Source organism: Phalacrocorax aristotelis, chromosome 1 (genome assembly GCF_949628215.1).
Source record: "Phalacrocorax aristotelis chromosome 1, bGulAri2.1, whole genome shotgun sequence".
NCBI classification, from domain to species: domain Eukaryota; kingdom Metazoa; phylum Chordata; class Aves; order Suliformes; family Phalacrocoracidae; genus Phalacrocorax; species Phalacrocorax aristotelis.
In genome coordinates this window covers 65,769,019-65,785,534 of record NC_134276.1, presented here as the reverse complement: position 1 = coordinate 65,785,534, position 16,516 = coordinate 65,769,019, and the positions used below count along the sequence as shown (strand labels likewise).

General features: G+C 51.8%; 2 protein-coding genes and 1 long non-coding RNA gene across 20 annotated transcripts in view; 2 read left to right on the top strand and 1 right to left on the bottom strand.

Annotated features, from left to right (window-relative positions):
• Nucleotides 1-219: 219 nt before the first annotated feature.
• On the bottom strand, nucleotides 220-7,017 carry ING1 (inhibitor of growth family member 1). Of its 13 annotated transcripts, none has more exons than XM_075090952.1 (3): nucleotides 5,986-6,695; nucleotides 3,019-3,593; nucleotides 220-1,326 (listed from the first exon to the last, which is right to left on the bottom strand). In XM_075090952.1, exons 2-3 carry the CDS (start codon nucleotides 3,086-3,088, stop codon nucleotides 623-625), a joined length of 774 nt encoding a protein of 257 aa, XP_074947053.1. In that variant the 5' UTR covers nucleotides 3,089-3,593; nucleotides 5,986-6,695; the 3' UTR covers nucleotides 220-622. The 13 variants fall into 13 exon arrangements, with proteins under 13 accessions (XP_074947053.1, XP_074947073.1, XP_074947101.1 ...); XM_075090972.1 differs by lacking the exon at nucleotides 5,986-6,695 and adding an exon at nucleotides 4,099-4,201; XM_075091000.1 differs by lacking the exon at nucleotides 5,986-6,695 and adding an exon at nucleotides 4,099-4,188 and having other exon boundaries at nucleotides 3,251-3,593.
• A 1,802-nt stretch (nucleotides 7,018-8,819) lies between these two features.
• On the top strand, nucleotides 8,820-12,512 carry LOC142056376 (uncharacterized). Its single transcript, XR_012660311.1, has 3 exons — nucleotides 8,820-8,974; nucleotides 11,303-11,476; nucleotides 12,275-12,512. It is a non-coding gene; the product is annotated as an uncharacterized LOC142056376 (long non-coding RNA).
• A 3,165-nt stretch (nucleotides 12,513-15,677) lies between these two features.
• Nucleotides 15,678-16,516, top strand: part of CARS2 (cysteinyl-tRNA synthetase 2, mitochondrial) — a 41,027-nt gene continuing 40,188 nt past the window's right edge. The window contains exons 1-2 of one of the 6 annotated variants that reach the window (XM_075090899.1): nucleotides 15,678-16,028; nucleotides 16,128-16,178. In XM_075090899.1, coding sequence (XP_074947000.1) covers nucleotides 15,832-16,028; nucleotides 16,128-16,178 — 248 coding nt within the window. In that variant the 5' untranslated portion in view covers nucleotides 15,678-15,831. The remainder of the gene's footprint in view (nucleotides 16,029-16,127; nucleotides 16,179-16,516) is intronic. The other 5 variants (XM_075090879.1, XM_075090888.1, XM_075090906.1 and 2 more) reach the window with 5 other exon arrangements.

Here is a 16,516-nt window from a genome sequence, read left to right as displayed (position 1 = left end):
GCATATAAAATATTTGTTGTGTAAAATTTAACCATTAACTTTTTTTTTTAAAAAATAATCTTCTAAGCCTATTTAAACATTTGCTATTGAACTGTTATACTGACACTTTGTAGCAGGAACCAAATTTTACCCTCCTTTTGTTTGCTCTTGCACTGCTTGTCATGGAAAGAAGTTACATTTGTAATGTATTGCAGCTTTATTCAGATACAACCAGATGGCTAAACTATTTAACAATTTATTGAAGAATGTTATTCACCTTTTCAGCAAAAGAAAACAAAATTACATTTCAGAGACATTTGTCATCCAAATTTTAATGGGTAGAGTGCCACGAGCGCGGGGGAGAAAAGTATTAACTTATCTTTTAAGACCCACCCGAATATGCAGTTTAAGCTCTCATGACTTTACTTTCGGAATACATTGGTCCACAGACCGCAGCCTCGTTACAGTTTACCAAATGAAAACCAAAATTGCTTATTGCCGTCCCTATAACAGGAATGGTTCAGTTTTAAACCTCCTTTAAAAATATACATTTTACAATCCTTTCACCTCAACAAAGGTGACACTGACAATAAATACACTGGTTTGGTGGTTTCATTTTTCTTCAGTACGAAGAGTCTACAAACTACCTGTTGTAGGCCCTTTCTTTTTTAGACTTCTCCAACGCCTTGTCCATAGTTTTCTCGTTTTCTCCTCTGCATTTGGGGCAGTACCATTTGCCCTTCGGTTTGTGATTGAGTCCCACGCAGGAAAAGTGAAACCACTCGATGGGGCACTCATCGTTGTCGCATCCTATCATTTCTCCATAGGAGACCTGGTTGCACAAGCAGTACGTTGGCTCGTTAGGGTCAATGGGAAGGTCTGGGGGAGAAGCCTCCCGCTCTGCTTTAGCCTTCGATCGCTTCTTCTTCTTGGACGTTTTTGCTTTCTTCTCCTTTGGAGTTCCTGAGGTGATGTCATCATGGTCGTGATTATTCGAAGCATTTTCTCGATTCTCGTTATTTCTTTGCCGTCTCGATCTCTTATTGTTGGGCTTCTCAGCTTGCGCGATTGTCTCATTCTTGGACTTATCTTGACTGGTTTTCCCGCTGTTTCCAGTGGTATCGTTACTCTCTTGACAAGTCTCAAACAGTTCCACATGGCTGTCCACTTGCCTGGTTCTGTTCTCAACGAGCTCCACCATCTGACTGACGATTTGGATCTTCTCGTCCCCCAGTTCCTGACTCCGAATCAAGGTCCTCTGTATGCAGTGCAACATTCTTCTCTTCTGCACGGCATCTGTCTCTCGTTTAAATTTTTCATAGTAATCATCCAGGTCCTTCAGAATCTCTGCCAGGAAGAAATAAAAACTATATAAATATTTTCGACAAGGAGAATGGCAAAACAAAGCCTTCCTGTTTCACTCCTTCCGTGCAGCAACACCTTTTTGTAATACACAAAGCTGATCAAAGACAGATTCCCTGAAGCTGGTATCTGACAAGGGGCTTGTGGCTCCAGCAGATTACTTTTGTTCTGGTCGGTCCCGCAGGAACAGACTGCAAATGCCAATTTTGTAAAAAACAAAGGAACTAAATGTAATTTTATGCATACTAACAGTTCTCCACTTTAAACTTATCAGTAATTAAAAAGAACTAGCGAACTAACTAACTAAATACACATGCACCATCAACAGTTCCAAAATTAATTGTAAAATTAGAGGGGGAATTAATAGATTGTTTTTCTTGACATTTTCTGTATAACAACATTAATATTTTTAGTGAATGACTGAGAGTGGGAGAAAGAGAGTGGGACGGAAAAAAAGCACAAACCAGTGTAGAAAACAGACGCTGAGTTACTGAATAATCACTGTCATACTTGAGGGCTGATGCAGAACTCCAAACACACAGGGATAGACCCTAAGGTATGGCAAGTGTCATCCCATACTGCTGAGTTGTTTTTGCTGAAAATGTGCGGCCACTTAAATCCCTAGAACCATAGAATTAGGATTACAATATCCAAGATGTCCAGATGATTTTCTCCTTATCCTTTCTGTAAAAAACCTGTTACTTACTTTTTAAAACACAGAAATATAATCTTCATTAAATATTTATGGCAAAGAAGGAGATGAAAAAGTTAGACAATAACATTAAAGAGTCTATGCAACAACCGGAGCAGCTAGAGCTTCCAATTTAAAATGCTAAAATTGAAAATACGTTAGATCTTGAATTGTACCTGAAGAATTGTTCCAAGAGTGTACGAGAAAGAACACTGCACAAAAGCATTTAAAGTTTCAAGAATTCTTCTGGAAACCTATTTTTAAGCAGGTGTTTTAGAGTTTCACTATGATACTCAAACATACAGGACACTCACATTTCCATACTAAGTCCTCAAAAAGATGCAGAATGTTTTTTTCCTGCATCTCCCTTCTCTGATTTTTCCTTTCTCACAGGTTAGAACGTTCTGCCTTAGAGAAGCAACACATACTGAGATATAAAATCTAACCTTAATTCACCCAACAGAAACCACGACCTCATATACATACAAACAGCATTACCAAAGCTGTCTCGAATTTCACAAGCATGAACTTACTTTTTTGAAAACTTTTTTTTTTTAAATAAGAGAATGTGGTAACAGCAATTTGAATATGCAACTAATAGTTATCCTGTGATTTAGGTTTTGTCTTGCCTGGCTAGATTTTTTGGACACACACGTTCCAAATTTCTTGTGAAGACATGGGAAGTGTATGCAAGTTTTAGTTTTTAGAGCTGCAGCCTATGCTTCTCACAACAGTTAAGCACGACCTGTCAGCAGGTACTGCAATATATCCTATCTGACCAAAATTAGTATCTTCATATGTTATTAACTATGTTAAGCAAATGCCTTTTTTCTAACTAAGAAAAAAAAAAACCTCACCACACAAAAGCAAACACCACCAAAACCCCCCCCAAAACAACCACCCAAAAAACCCCAACTCCTACCACCACCACCAAAAAAACCCCAAATGTAGAGAAGATTAAGCATTCAGGAAGACTAAAAACCCACCGTTACTTATTTTCAGCAGCTGAAATACAGAAGCTTTGTGTTCTAAGCTTTGGCCCTTGGCCAATGCCATCAGTTTAACCGATCTCAATCTGGTATGTAAGCATCTTTCATGAAGAACACCCTCTCTCTCGATACCACAAAATAATTAGTGACTTAATGACTTAAGTCAGGCATTCTGAAAACTTTGGTTCTAGTACCGCATACACACAGGAACACTACAGCACCGCACCACCTCCTGAAACTGCTGTATTATGCAGGAGAAAGAGTTGGCTGCAATGATCTTGAATTCTGCAAAGCCCTGCTGAGCACGTCCTCGGGCACCGACACGTTCAGTATGTAAGTCACGGTGTGAGATGTGCTGTTTCACAAACGCACACAAACGGAAAGGGCCGCTCGGCATCAGTGTCGGAAACGTGTTATTCAAGCAGTGCAGCAGCTGGAAGAAACAGCGTGACAGCTGCTTGGAGGAGGACTGCACCACCGATCCTCATACCAGCACGCTCAGCTGAAGTTGCCCGCCCTAAGGAGGCTGCGTTTATACGAATTCCAGAAAACTGCTGCTTTCCCCTGGCGCGCTGTAACAGAAAGACCAGAGAGCGGAGTTTTGCGCGATTTGCGTTATGCAATTGCTCGCCAGCTGTGAACGCACGCCCCAAACGCTCAAATTACAAAAAAAACCCAACCCCCCCCAAAAGGTGCCGTAGACTGCGAAAGCTTTATTCCCACGCACCGGGGGAGCCCCCTCCACCGCACCTCCTGCCCGCCGGGGCCCCCTTCTCCGCCGGGGCAAGGCCGTGGGGACCCGACCGCCACCGCTGCCCCGGCCCGGGGAGGGGAGGGCCAGGGCCCGGCCCCCGCCCCGCCCCTCCCCGCCCCTCTGCGGCGCCACCCGCCGCCTCCGGGGCCGCCCCGCCCCAGGCCCGGCGACCCGCGTGCTCCGCGGCCCGGAGGGGGCGCCGGGCTCCGCCATTACGGCACAGCGGGCCCCAGCGGCCCTAACGTAAAGCCGCCCCCGCCCTCCCAGCAGCCTCATCCCGCCGGGCCGGGCCGCCTTCTCCTAGCAACCAGCGCGGCGGCAACTCCCCGGAAGTGACGAGATAGCTATTGTTCTCCGGCAGGAAACCGGCGGCAGCCCCCCAGTCCGTCGTCGTCGTGTCCCCCCCCCGGTTCGCAGCGTGACAGGGGAGGCAGAGGAAGCGGGGGAGCCCGGGCGGAGCGGGGCGGTGGCCCGCCCACCCTCCCGCCTATCAGAGTCGCCGACAGGGAGAGCCCGCCCCTGCTGGCCCTCTATTCCCAATCGGAGCCAGAAAGAACCAGAAGAGTAAAAAATAATAATATTACAAAAAAAAAAAAAAGAAAACCCACTGCAGCCAATGGGAGCGGGCAGAACTCGCTCGCGCCCGCCCCCTCCAGCACCAGCGCGCCACTCACGAGCAAGAGGAGGCGGGGAAAGCGGCGCCCACCGTCCCGAGAACACGTCAGTCATACTCCGGGCGCCCAAGGTTGGCCCGCCCGCCGCTGCCGCTCCAGCCAATCAGAACCCGCAGGCCGGGGCAGGCCGAGATATTCAAATCAACCCCACAGAAAAGTTGCTTCTCGAAACGTCACAAGGAGGCGGGGCACAAGGCGGAATAGTCCGACCCCAGGACCAATCGGCGGGAGAGGGAGGGCCGCGGCCGGTCCGTGGGGAGGCTTCCCGCCTATCAGCCCCTCCGGGGGCGGGGCGAGCCGCGATATGCTAACGAGGGGCGTTGATAAAAGCCGCAACGACACCAAGTCCCCAGCAAAGCGCGGAGGCGCCCGCTAGCAGAGGTGCTGTGTGCCCGGGGTGCGCTGCCCGCCCTGTCCTCGCCTGTCCTCCTCTTCCTTTTCCCCACCAGCCCGCGACCCCCACGGTCTCCCGAGGAAGTTTCCCCCGGTCCCTTCCCCCGGGAGCCGCCGAGTTCGCTGACGGGGGAACGGCGGGGCTAGCTGCCCGCCGCCCCTGAGGCCACATGCATGGGGGCGCGGGGCGACGCGCCCACTAAGGGAGAGGGGTGTGTGGGTGTGTGTGTGGGGTGCCCTCCCCGCCTGGCACCCCGGTTGTCACCGCCACCAGCACCGAATAAAGCCCTCCCCTCCCCCCTTCCCGAGCGGACACCAGCAAAGCAAGTGACAAAGCTGCCCCGAGCCCCGCGCAAACTGGCTTCCCCCACCCCCATACCCCTCCGCCCCGGGCGCAGGGGGACAGCGTGCCCCGAGGGCCGGCGGCACCGGGAGGGGAGCACTTCAGCACATCCGTGAGCCCGACCGTATTCCCCCCCACCCCCACGCACACCCCCCCCACACACGCCGGTCCCGTTTCCCCCCCACCCCCTCCCGCCCCACCGAGCGGGGCTGTTTTACGGGGTGAAACGAAACCCACCGAGGAGGGAGGAAAGAAAGCGCACCCTGCCCCCCACTCTCGCCTAACCCCCCTCTCCTCCCTCCCTCCTTCCCTCCCTCCCTAGCTGCCTCTCTACCCTACTACAGCCATAATGAATACTGTACATTCCTAAATGTTGTGCTGTAATCCCTCTGTCCACCCAGCACTTTCTTCTGTACCCCCAAACCCTTCCACTTCAGCCCCACGGCCGGGGACGGCCCCCCTTTGTGCACCGCACACCCCACTTCCCTGCCCCCGCCTTCTTGGCCAGCAATTTACACAGAAAAGCAGAGTCCTTGCTTAATAAGAGAAGCTGGAGACCTTTTGTTCCGCCCCATGACAAGAGCTAACGCTGCAGATCAGCCCCTCTCCCTCCTCGGATGTCTCCTCCTGGCTTTCTCCCTCCTCTCACCTCCCAAAAATAAAACTACCACCCCTGTGGGGTGCAGAGGGGCAAACGGAGCCGAGGCTCAGCTCTGAAGAAAAGAAAGACACCCTCCCCCCCCCAGCCCCGTACCGCACACACGGACACACGGACACACACGTATATGGAAAGCACTTACCTTGATATTTGGCGTCAATTTCCCTCATCAAGGAGACATTTCTCTGCAGATCGAAGGGCATAGACTCGATGGAGTCCAGATAATCCTCCACATAGTTCACTAGGTGAAGCTGGTCTCCGTTTGCAGGACTCAACATTTTCATCCGGCAAAGAAAAAAAAATATATCCTTCCCCACAGCTCGCTCTCTCTGTGTGAGAGCAAGTGCTGCTCCCTCCGAAGACGGTAACCCCGATGAAGGGCTCACTCCCTGCCCACCTCTCTCCGTAGCTCCCCCAAAAAACCGGGAGAAGCTACATCTGACTCCTCTTGTGTGGAACAGAGGGGGAGAGACACACACACACCCTCCGCTAGTCCCCTACAGCCAGCAGCAGCTGATTGAATGGCTGTCGTTGTGGGTAATTCACGAAGGAGGTGGTAGGAACAATCAGAGGGATTTGTGTGTGTGTGTGTGTGTGTGTGTGTGAAGGGGAGGGGGGGGGAGGAGGAGGAGAAAGGAGGGGGGCTTAAACCAGCTCCTCCGAAACAATCTGGAAACAAAATGTGCTCTGCAAAGTGTCTGTCAGAAGCAGCGGCAGCCCCTCTGCCTGCGCCAGCGCCGCTCTGCTCCGCTTCTCCTCCGCTCCCCCCTTCCCCGCTCTCTCCTCACCGCCGCCGCCGCTCCCCGGTGATATTAACGCAGCCTCCTCGCTCCTATACGCCGCACTTGATCCAACGTGGAAAACCCAAATACCAGTTTCAAACACTTGGGAAACATTCAGCCCCGCCACGCACGGCGCATGCGCACCCCTCCCAGGGCTGTATATACACACACACAGAGGCACAGGCACACACACAGACACACTCACCGCGCACACACACGCTCTCTCCCCCTCCCCCTCCCGGAACCGCGGCGGGGCGAGCGCTCCTCTGCATATTCATCGTCCCTCCTCCCCTTACTCACGTTTGGGGAGGGAAGGCGGCGGGGCTGCAGTCGTAGCGAGGGGGTGGGCGGTTCGGTGCCGGCGCGAGGGAGGGAAGCCCCCGCCGTTGGGCGGGAGGGGAAGGCGGAGGCTCCGGGGAAGTTGTGTGGAGGCTGAGGGGACGAGCCCGCGCGCGGGGCCGGCCGGCGGGCCGCCGGAGCCGGCGAGCGGGGGAAGTTGGGTGCTTTTGCGGTAGGGCACGGACTTTGGAGGAGTCTCTCGCCTCCTGCCAGCTGGTGGCGGAGGCAGCGCTCGCCCCGCAGAGGAGCAGCTCCGAGGGCTTTCCTCGGAGGGAGGGGGGCATTGGGAACCATGCGACACCACCCCTCTTTGGGGGCAGGGCCGTACCCGGCGCGGCGCCGGACGCTAAGGAGAAACGCTACCTCCCCTCTCCCTCCTCGGCAGGCAGCCGCATCAATCACCACCGCGGCGGGTGACAGCCGCCCCAGCCAATCACCTCTTCGCTCCTGGCCCGCCCCGCGGCTCTCTCGGCCAATCCTCTCCACGCGGGAGGGACGGAGGGAGGGAGGACGGGCGCCGGGGGTGACAACGCTGCCCGGGATACCGGCCGCGGCAGAAGGGGCGGGAACCTGCGAGGGGGGAGGTGGGTGTTGGAGGGAGGCGGGTGTGCGCATGCGCGTTCCCCGCCGCCCGATGAGAAAATGGAGTCCTCCGTTACGGAGGATTCGACTACGTTTCCCAGCGCCCCCTGGGACGGCGGGCGGGCTGGCGGCGGGGCGCGTTCCCGCGGTGGCGGTGAAGGAAGGGTTAGCGGGTGCTGTCGGAACGGGGGGCAGTGACTCGGTGGGGGGCGCTTTGGGCTGCGTTGTGGAGTAGCCCGGCGGCGGGCTTCCCCCGCTCCTCCCGGGCGCCCGGTGCAGAGGGGCTCCGAGCGTCTCCGGTGCAGTCCCGCGCCGCTCTAGTCCTCCCCACCAGGGTGGCCCGGGGGCCGTGAGGAAGGACCCCGCTGCCGGTCGTCTTCCCCGGGGCTGGGACTCGCCGGGGGCGGCCTGCCTTTGTTTGCTGAAGTTGCTGCTGAGGCCGTTTGCGCCCAGCAGCTGACCCGCCGCGGGCCGGCCGGTAACGCGCCGGTCTGTGGCTGGAGGGCGCGGGGACATCAGATCCTCCTCCCTCCCCGAGGCTCCTCCGAGCCCCCCCGGGGCTGCTAAACCCGTCCTTGCCCGCCGGCTCCCCCTTCCCGCGGCGGGGCAGGGGGCGGTGGTAGAGTCGCGAAAGCCCTCCTTTCCCCGGCGACGGCCGGCCCTGCCCACCGCCCGCTCCGCTCCCAGCCCCGAGGCGGCGCGGCTCCGGCCCCTTGGGGCGGTGGGAGTTGGGGCGGGCGCTGAGGGGAGGTGCTGAGGGGAGGCTGCCCAGGGCCGGGACCGGCCTGGTGGGGAGAAGCGCCCTTCGCTGCTGCCCGAGGTTCTCATGTCTCGTCCCTCGTTAGGGAGCTGCGCCCGCGTTTGGCTGGCATTTCCCTTCGGGAAGTCCCCCGGAGCTCGCAGACACCCGGTCCCGCCAGGATCGGCTGGGTCGGGTAGCGAGGAGCAGGGAAGGCGGGCCTGGAAAACCTACCCCGGCTCCAGCGAAGCAAAACAACGCACGCTTTCTGCCTCTTGTATTTTTTTAAAAAACGTCACTGGCAATCCCCTAATTTAGGGGAGACTGACTCATCATTTCTAAACGCTCAGACTTGCTGGTACAGTCGTTGTTTATTGAGGCACTGATGTTCTGCAGCTTCTTGTAGGGAATAGAGGGATCGATGGCCTGACTAAGGACCTCAGCATTGAAACCCTGTACAAGTATTTCTGCTGCTGTCATCGGCTCGGTGTCTGAAGGCCCAGAGTGGGGTTTTCAGGGGAGCACAGGCAGGTCGTTACGGATCCTTCCAGTGGGAGTCGAGCACCGAAATAACTTCTGAGGAGTGGAGCTGATCTTCAATAGCATAGAAGAAGCTCGTTTCAAACTGACCCTGCCCCACTCCTTTGGGCAGATTTCAGAGGGTGGTCACTCGTTTTCTTAAGATACCTGTAAGTTCTCTGTTCTTCCCCTCAGTTTCTGCTTCCATGAGTTGCTGTACTTGCTGATGTAAACCTTGAAAATCTGAGATCTTAAGTATGTAAACGATGAGGAATACTATGGTGTCTAGGCAGTGCTCCAAGCCAGTGTTTCTGGACCTGCATGCTCTGGTTTACGGTGGCATCGAGAGGGAGTTGTGTAATGGCAGCACTAGTCTGGGAACACCTCTTCTAAATTGTTGGCACCACCTTGGTAGTTACAGCCTGTTTCACCCTTGCCTTGAAGAAGCTGAGCCACTGTCAGCAATTAAAGGTAGTTAACAGTCCCCTGGCTAGTACAAGAACCCAAGCCAATAATTATGACTCAGTAGAGGCAAGACATCTGAAAAGAATTCACGAGTCCCAAAAAGAGTCATTCTTGCAAAAAAGAATTAACCGCCATTCTAGACACACAGTAGTAATTACAAATAAGAAATCTGTTGGTAAAAGTACCTGCTAATTTACTAAACAAAAACTTCTGTCCCTCTTCCATACAGGCAAACACCCCCCACCCCACCCCCCAAAACTAGGAAGGTATAACTTTCAAGCGTAGCTGTTGCCTGCTAAGCTTCACTAATTTGCTTGAAAATATTGATAGGCGTGGATGCACTGAGGATGGACAGCTTGGTATCGTCTGCCTCTTAAAAGTGCCACCTACTAGATCTTCCTAATTTAGCCTCTTGTATGTTGCCAGTAGAGTGACAGAAAAAAACCCATCATCGGACATCGCATGAGTCCTACAGAAAGGATGGGACTGAGCTTCCCCCAAGAATGCATTTGATATACACTTTGAAGGTCCTTTTTCACAGTTCCCAAAGATGGTTCTTAGTGCTGCGTGTAGTGCTGTGATCAAATACACCTGTACCCAGAAATACCTACTCTCTGCGCCCCACTCTAGGCTCAGCGGTGTGTTAGCCATCCTTCTAGGAAGCTGGGGGGAAAACGGGGTATATGTGTACATCTCCGGGTTGGAAAGTTTTGGAAGATGTGGAGCTGATATCCATTGCCTATCTCTGTTTCTCTTCCTCCTCCTCTGCTTGCTTTTTACTTTGGCCTCTTGCCTCTGAACTGCAGTAGATGAGAGACAGGAGATTCTGAATGGCATTTCAGTTCTTTTGTATTAGGGGCCTGTTTCTCAATCTGGTGGAGCACTCACAAGTAGAAGTGTAGGGAATGATTGTCACGTGTCAGAGAAGGAAGAGACTTGTGGTCTTCATTTTCTTCCTATTTTCTGTACTTCATGGGAGGATGAAATATCTAACTCTCTTCCTTCTGCTTCCAAGCCCCTTTGCTCTGATTACAAGTAATCTTTCCTGTTTAGAAACCCCAATCTCTAGGTTTTTCAAATGTTTCTGGAGGCTGTTAGCTTACTAAAGATCTAAACTCACAGCAGTGGGAATCAAGGGAACCTATAACCAGATCAACAACTCAGGCAACTACTCTGTAACATATATATTATGTGTATATAATATTATATACACATACATTTCATATAACATATAAATATTCCAGTCATTATGGTTACTCCATCTCATCAGCATAAAGTTCAGAATTATTACTAAGAGGAACATAAAACCCCAAACCTCCAAACACGTTCCACAAATGCAGATACTGAATATATGAGGATAGCTGGTAGAAGGAATTCTGGCTGCCTTCTTTCTCTGCCTTAGCTGACTATTGCTATATAAAATACTATGTAATTACTACAGCTGTGTCTCTGTTTATTAGAAAATATAGTGTCTTCTGATCATCAGTCATTATACTTTATAGGTACAGACAAATCATATGAGTTATTCCTTCTAATGAATTCCTGTTTTCCACCATCTAATAGCTTAATCCCTCTCTTCTGCAGTGTTGTATGGGGCTTTTTTTTGCTTGTTTGTCTGTTTACTCTTTATGAGGCTAAATCCAAACTTACCTGGGGGACGATAATAGAATTTTACAAGTCTATTCAATTTGCTTATGGTTGAAAATTTTGAAACAAAACTGCATGCAATATGAGCAGAGCTGAGATTTGCAAGTATGAAGACCAGCAGACAAGTCATAGTTCATGCTTTCATGCAGTATGCATTGCCTGTGCATTGGACAGTGTACACCATTTACAGGTATCTGGGCCAGAAATACCTGTTCATGTCAGCAAATGATGTGGGATTAATGGATTCTAAAATCTGGAAAACAAATCTAGCTGAGCTAGTCCTTTTTCTGTTTTCCACTAAAGGCTCAAGAACTTTCCAAACACTTACCTAACATAGGCCTGCCACTCTAAACTGTCTGTTTTATTGATTTTTTTATTTTTTTAAGTCAAGTCCTGCTTAAAAAGATGGGTATTTCACTGGATACAGCTCCTCATCTCTTCCTCTGCTTACCCTGAGACTGTTGCAATCGCTGCCTCTTTTCACATCTGTTGTCTGGCTGCTGCTGTCTCTTTCTTGGACCTGTTGCACCTAGTGAGCTGAAACAGCACTGGCATTAAAGGTGAGCGAAAAATTCCAACTGGAACTAGTAATTGTGTGTTGCCGCACAAGGCCAAGGCAGAAATACCATCTGAGTTGTGCCAGTGTGGAGTCAGCACAGATCACGGGCTGCTTATTACCCGGCCTCCGCATTCCCACAGTGAGTTCAAGAGAGATGTACCTCAACAGTTGGAAACCACTGACAAAGACACCAGTCCAACCCCTGGTGAATTCATACCAGCCCTCAGGCCTGCTTCTGTAAATGTGGCGCAGGACCCAAACGCTTCTGATGAAAAACAGATTTGAAATGAAAAACATTTGTTAGAGCAGTCGATGGGTAGGTTGTCTGAACAATAGTAGACAGTGTTGAAAACTCAGGGTCCAGCCTGCTAGGCTTTTGATAAGAGCAGGAAAGTTTATTTTGTTCTTTATGGAATTTCTTTTGCAGTTTTATTTCATGTCCCCAGAACCACTCTTTTAGAATAGGCATCTCAAGATGATTTCTCTTTTATAGAACATACTCTTTACTTCGTCAGTATTTGGGGGAATGGCCACTCAACATTTACAGTATTTCTGAGTCAAGAATTTGTAATAAACTTGAGACAATGTTTATTCCCCTTTTAAAAATTAAATGGGATCCTTAAGACAAACTGATATGCACCTAAGTTTTGTTAGAATAAAAGGTAAGTCAAAACGTGTCTGTTATTACCGACTACTGCAGATTGCTAAGAGAAATTCAGCCCACTGCAGTGGATTTAGCTCAGCTTTGCTTTTGGTTTGTAGTTGGTCTTCACAACCTTTTTCCTCTTTATTTCCTCAGGGTCAGCTTCCTTGCCAGGCTCATGAACTAGAATCTGACAAGAAGGGCCATGGAAACTGGAAACGTGCCCTTGATAACACAACAAACGCAGCCTTTCTCCTCTGTCAACAATTCTAAGATGGTGTGGTTTAATTTTTTAGAAGAAAAATGCAGCACCTTTAGCAATAGGGGGGAAACTGTAAAACCTCGCAAAGCATATATCTCCTAACAATAAATAGAAAGGAAAAATTGCTTTTTAGCTTAAGTTTTATTTACTTATGATACAAAACATGCTCTGGGATTTGCCCACTGATCCTGGGGACAAATCCTGTAGGTAGTCCTGGGCTGAATACCGGAAAATACATGAGGAGCCAGGTGAGCCAGAACCCCCAGAGACCCTCCTTGTCCACCCCAGCAGTCTTGCGGAGCTGCTGGTGGAGAGAACACACAGCTGCACTTGGCAAGATTTTCCCTTTCGATCAAGCCTGGAGGGGAAATGCTGTCTTCTTGTATATGCAGATACAGGGACAGAAAATACATAAACCCAATCTAAGGTGTTCAGGAGTCACCTCTTCACCTTAAGTGTTTCAGTTTTTATTAAAAAAAAAAAGAGGAAGTTTTAGCCATAATGCCTCCTAAGAAGAATGTGAGATGACTTGACAATATTAAATACATGGGCATCCCCTCGAAACAACAGTTTAGCTGAGGCACAGACAGACACACCTCAGTGGGATTTTGCCCAAGAGACGCACCACGCTGCAGACTGCATCTCCTCCTGGCTATTCAGCAGGAGATACAGAAGGAGCGGAAGTACAGCCAGCCCAGGCCTGGTATCGATTGGGTGTACCCAGGCAACGTCTAAAAGCATCTCCTGCTCCAGGTGGAAGCAAGGATGAATCTCCTGATGGGGGTGGAAAATCCTTTGCCACTATTCTGCTCCTCTGGTAGACAAGCATGGTCTCATCCCATGTCCCAAGCCAGGAATAAGGGTATTGGGAAAGGAGGTAGGTGGTACAAGTAGAGGTGTGCTTACAGCCACAGCCTGACTGTTTCTGAGAATGTCTGTTAATATTTTTAAGATGTATAATTTATGGTTCTAATCCATCAGGATTAGTAATGCTTTTCATTTTAAAATTTATTCTTCTAGTTATTTGGTGCATGTAGAGTACTTTCTGACATTCCACTGAATTTATTCTACTGTGTTAAAGCAAATCTAAAGTGTGAACGATGTTAACTGTTTATTTCAGGCATTTAATAACAACTGCAGCCTTTCCTACCCTCAGAAAAATAATGTTTTATAGCAGGACATCAAGGTTTCGGGACTAAACACCAGTCTGGATAGCACAGCCACTAAGCCTTCTGAAACCACTGGGGAAAGAAAAAGCTCTTGCAGCATTCTTCTGATCTGTTGACTGTTTCATCCATGATAGCTAAACCTGGAATTAAGGCTAAAAAACATCCATTGTTGTACTTAGTATTGATTTGGACTCTGTCAAAGTGCTTGGCACCGCACGGAACAGAGAAGACAACAGAGTTAATGACAACTCTTAACAGGATGTGTGTTGAGTGGCAAAGACATCAAAACTGGCTCACTATGGAAACTGAAATAATTGGCTTGTGAAGCTTCCTGAGAAACAGATAAAGCAAACATTTACAAAGGGTATTGGATGGTATCTTCAGTTTCATCCCAGCCAGCCTCAAGTTAGCGAGCCTGTAAAACAGCTTTCTTACTTATCAAGAAGTTAAGATTGTGGAATGAAAAATATTGTGGAAAGTGCATGTTAAGAAGAGGAGGAAACATTGTCACTGACGCAGGGCTTTATATCTGATACTCTCTAAAATGAAGCTGTAGAATGAAGATGTACAATCTTCTATTATGTAAAAGCAATGACTTTAAATGATCATATTACGTATGAGGAAAACCTATCAAACCTGTCCCTGGCAGACAGAAGAGGAAACAACACAAGGCCTCCTGTGAGGCAGTTCACCACAGGCAGACCTATTCCCTGCAGTGTCCGGTCAAGAAAGAGTGTGATATTACCTTTCTCCCAGAGGCCGACAAGATGCTTTAGCAGGTGAGTAACGGGCAGTGGCTGGGGAGACCTGAAAAGGCTCTGCTCTGAAGAGCCTGCTGAGAGGCGGGACAGGGCGAAAAGGACAGCCAGGTGCAGGGTGGAGAGTGCGCCATGGAACCAGTGGTTCCTTCTCTTCTCACACAAGAGCGTGGGCAGCCTCAACTGCAACACATGCCAAGGGGATGCTTCCTAAAAATGGCAGTGGACCTTGCCAGAGGCTGGAGTTGATGTGGGTTCACAGAGGCCAGGGAATTTAATGGTAGAGCAATCTACTGAAGGAGGGTAAAAAGGAAAAGGGGGTGGGGTGGAAAAATCCAGCCCCAAAGCGTTCAGCAGAGGAAATCACCTGGTCAGAAGCTGGGAGAGCAGCAGGGAAAATACTGTATATGCTTGCAGAGCTCTCATTTGTTTCCTTGGTACCTGCTCACAGTTACTTTCGGAAACAAGATGCTAGTTAAAAAAGACTTTTGGCATGCTTATGTCTGCTCCATTATACCGTTATTCACTCTTGTTAAGTAGCTCATAATTTCCAAAGTGGATGAAAGCACTGCAGCCAGTTAAGTTCCATTTCCTTGCTACACTCTGAAAGAAAGAAAAAAAAAAACCAAAATCCACAATGAGATGAGAGAAGCATCATCAGGAAACCACACATCCTTTGCTTGGAAGTGGACCTTGCGCGTCGCTGGCTCATGCAGAGGGTGCCTGGCCGAGCTCCGAGCGCAGGCACTCCGTGTCGGTTTTGGAAACGTGCAGGTCGGGTAGGACTTTACACAAGCATGTGGGAGTGAGGAGGGGTGCAGAAGTGTCTTTTGAGACTCCGATTTATTACGTCCAGCTTGGGAATGCCTCCCTACGCTTTTCTTTCGGGGGCTAACGGGCTGCCTGCCGTTGCCGTTCCCCTGACCTGCAAGGCAGCGTAAAATAGATTCACCCCCGCTCGACCAACTTGACTTGATGCAACAGAGGGAGTTTTGTTAAATTGTCGCATATTTCCCACAAATAACCCCACTAAAAACCGCGTTAAGAACCAGGTTAGACAGACAGCGCAAGGCCGGGTACGCACTATTTCGGTCGATCTGAAGCGGGGCAGCCCCCGACCCGAACCCGCACCCAGCGGAGCGGAGCCGGCGGCCCCAGACCCCGCCCGGCCCCGCACTCCCGGGTTCCCCTGGCCCCGGGATCCCCTGGCCCCGAACCCGCCGGACTCACCGCGGGGCCGCTCCGAGGAACGCCCGGGTCCGGTCCGGTCCGAGCGGCCACCGACTGGACCCCGCGCCCCGCCAAGAGGTGGCGGGGGCGGTGCGGCCCGGCCCCCTGCCCGCAGGCTCCTCCTCTTCCTGCCGCTCCGGCTGTAGCTACACCGCCCGCCTGCTGTTTCCCGGCACAGGCGGCGCGGGTGTTGCGGCGACAGGCGCGGCGGGCTGTGCCCGCTCCCCTCGCCCCCTCCCCGCGGAGAGGCGGAGCCGCCGCCTCCCCGCCCGCCCGCGGCCGGCGGCTGTGGCCATGCTGCGCGGAGCGGCGGCGGCGGCAGCGGCCCGGCGGTGCGGCTCCGGGCCCGGCCGGGGGAAGGCGACGGCAGCGGCGGCGTCGCGGCGGCGGTGGGTGCCGCCGGTGGGGCGGGAGAGCGGGATCGTGGCTTACAACAGCCGGAGCCGGAGCAAGGAGCCGCTCGTGCTGGCCGCCGAGGGAGTGGCGACATGGTAGCGCCTCGGCGCGGCGGGCGGGTCGGGGGGGGGGCTGCCGGGCCGGGCCGGGCCGGGCCCCGGCTGACGGGTGCGGTTTGCCTCCCCTCTCCGCAGGTACAGCTGCGGGCCGACGGTGTACGACCGGGCGCACCTCGGGCACGCCTGGTGAGTCGCGGCATTCCCCCGTCGCGGGGGTGTGTGTGGGGTGGGGGCCAGTGTCCCGTCCTGGGTGGGAGGCGCGGGAGCGGGCAGCGCGTGTGCGGGTGACCGACAGTCCCTGCGTCTGGTGAGAGACCTCGCTGGGGCGCCGGCGCTTCGCCTCCTGCAAAGGGCAAAACCCCATTTGGGTGTCCCCGCGTGTCCGCCCACGGCCCTCAGAAGGCGTGGAGGGGGCTGTTGGTGCAGCTCGTCCAGAAAGAGGCAATCGCGGGGTGAAAAGTATTAAGAACAGGCACTTTTTTTTTTTTGCTGGGCAGGGTGAGTTATTTCAAATCGCATCGGCA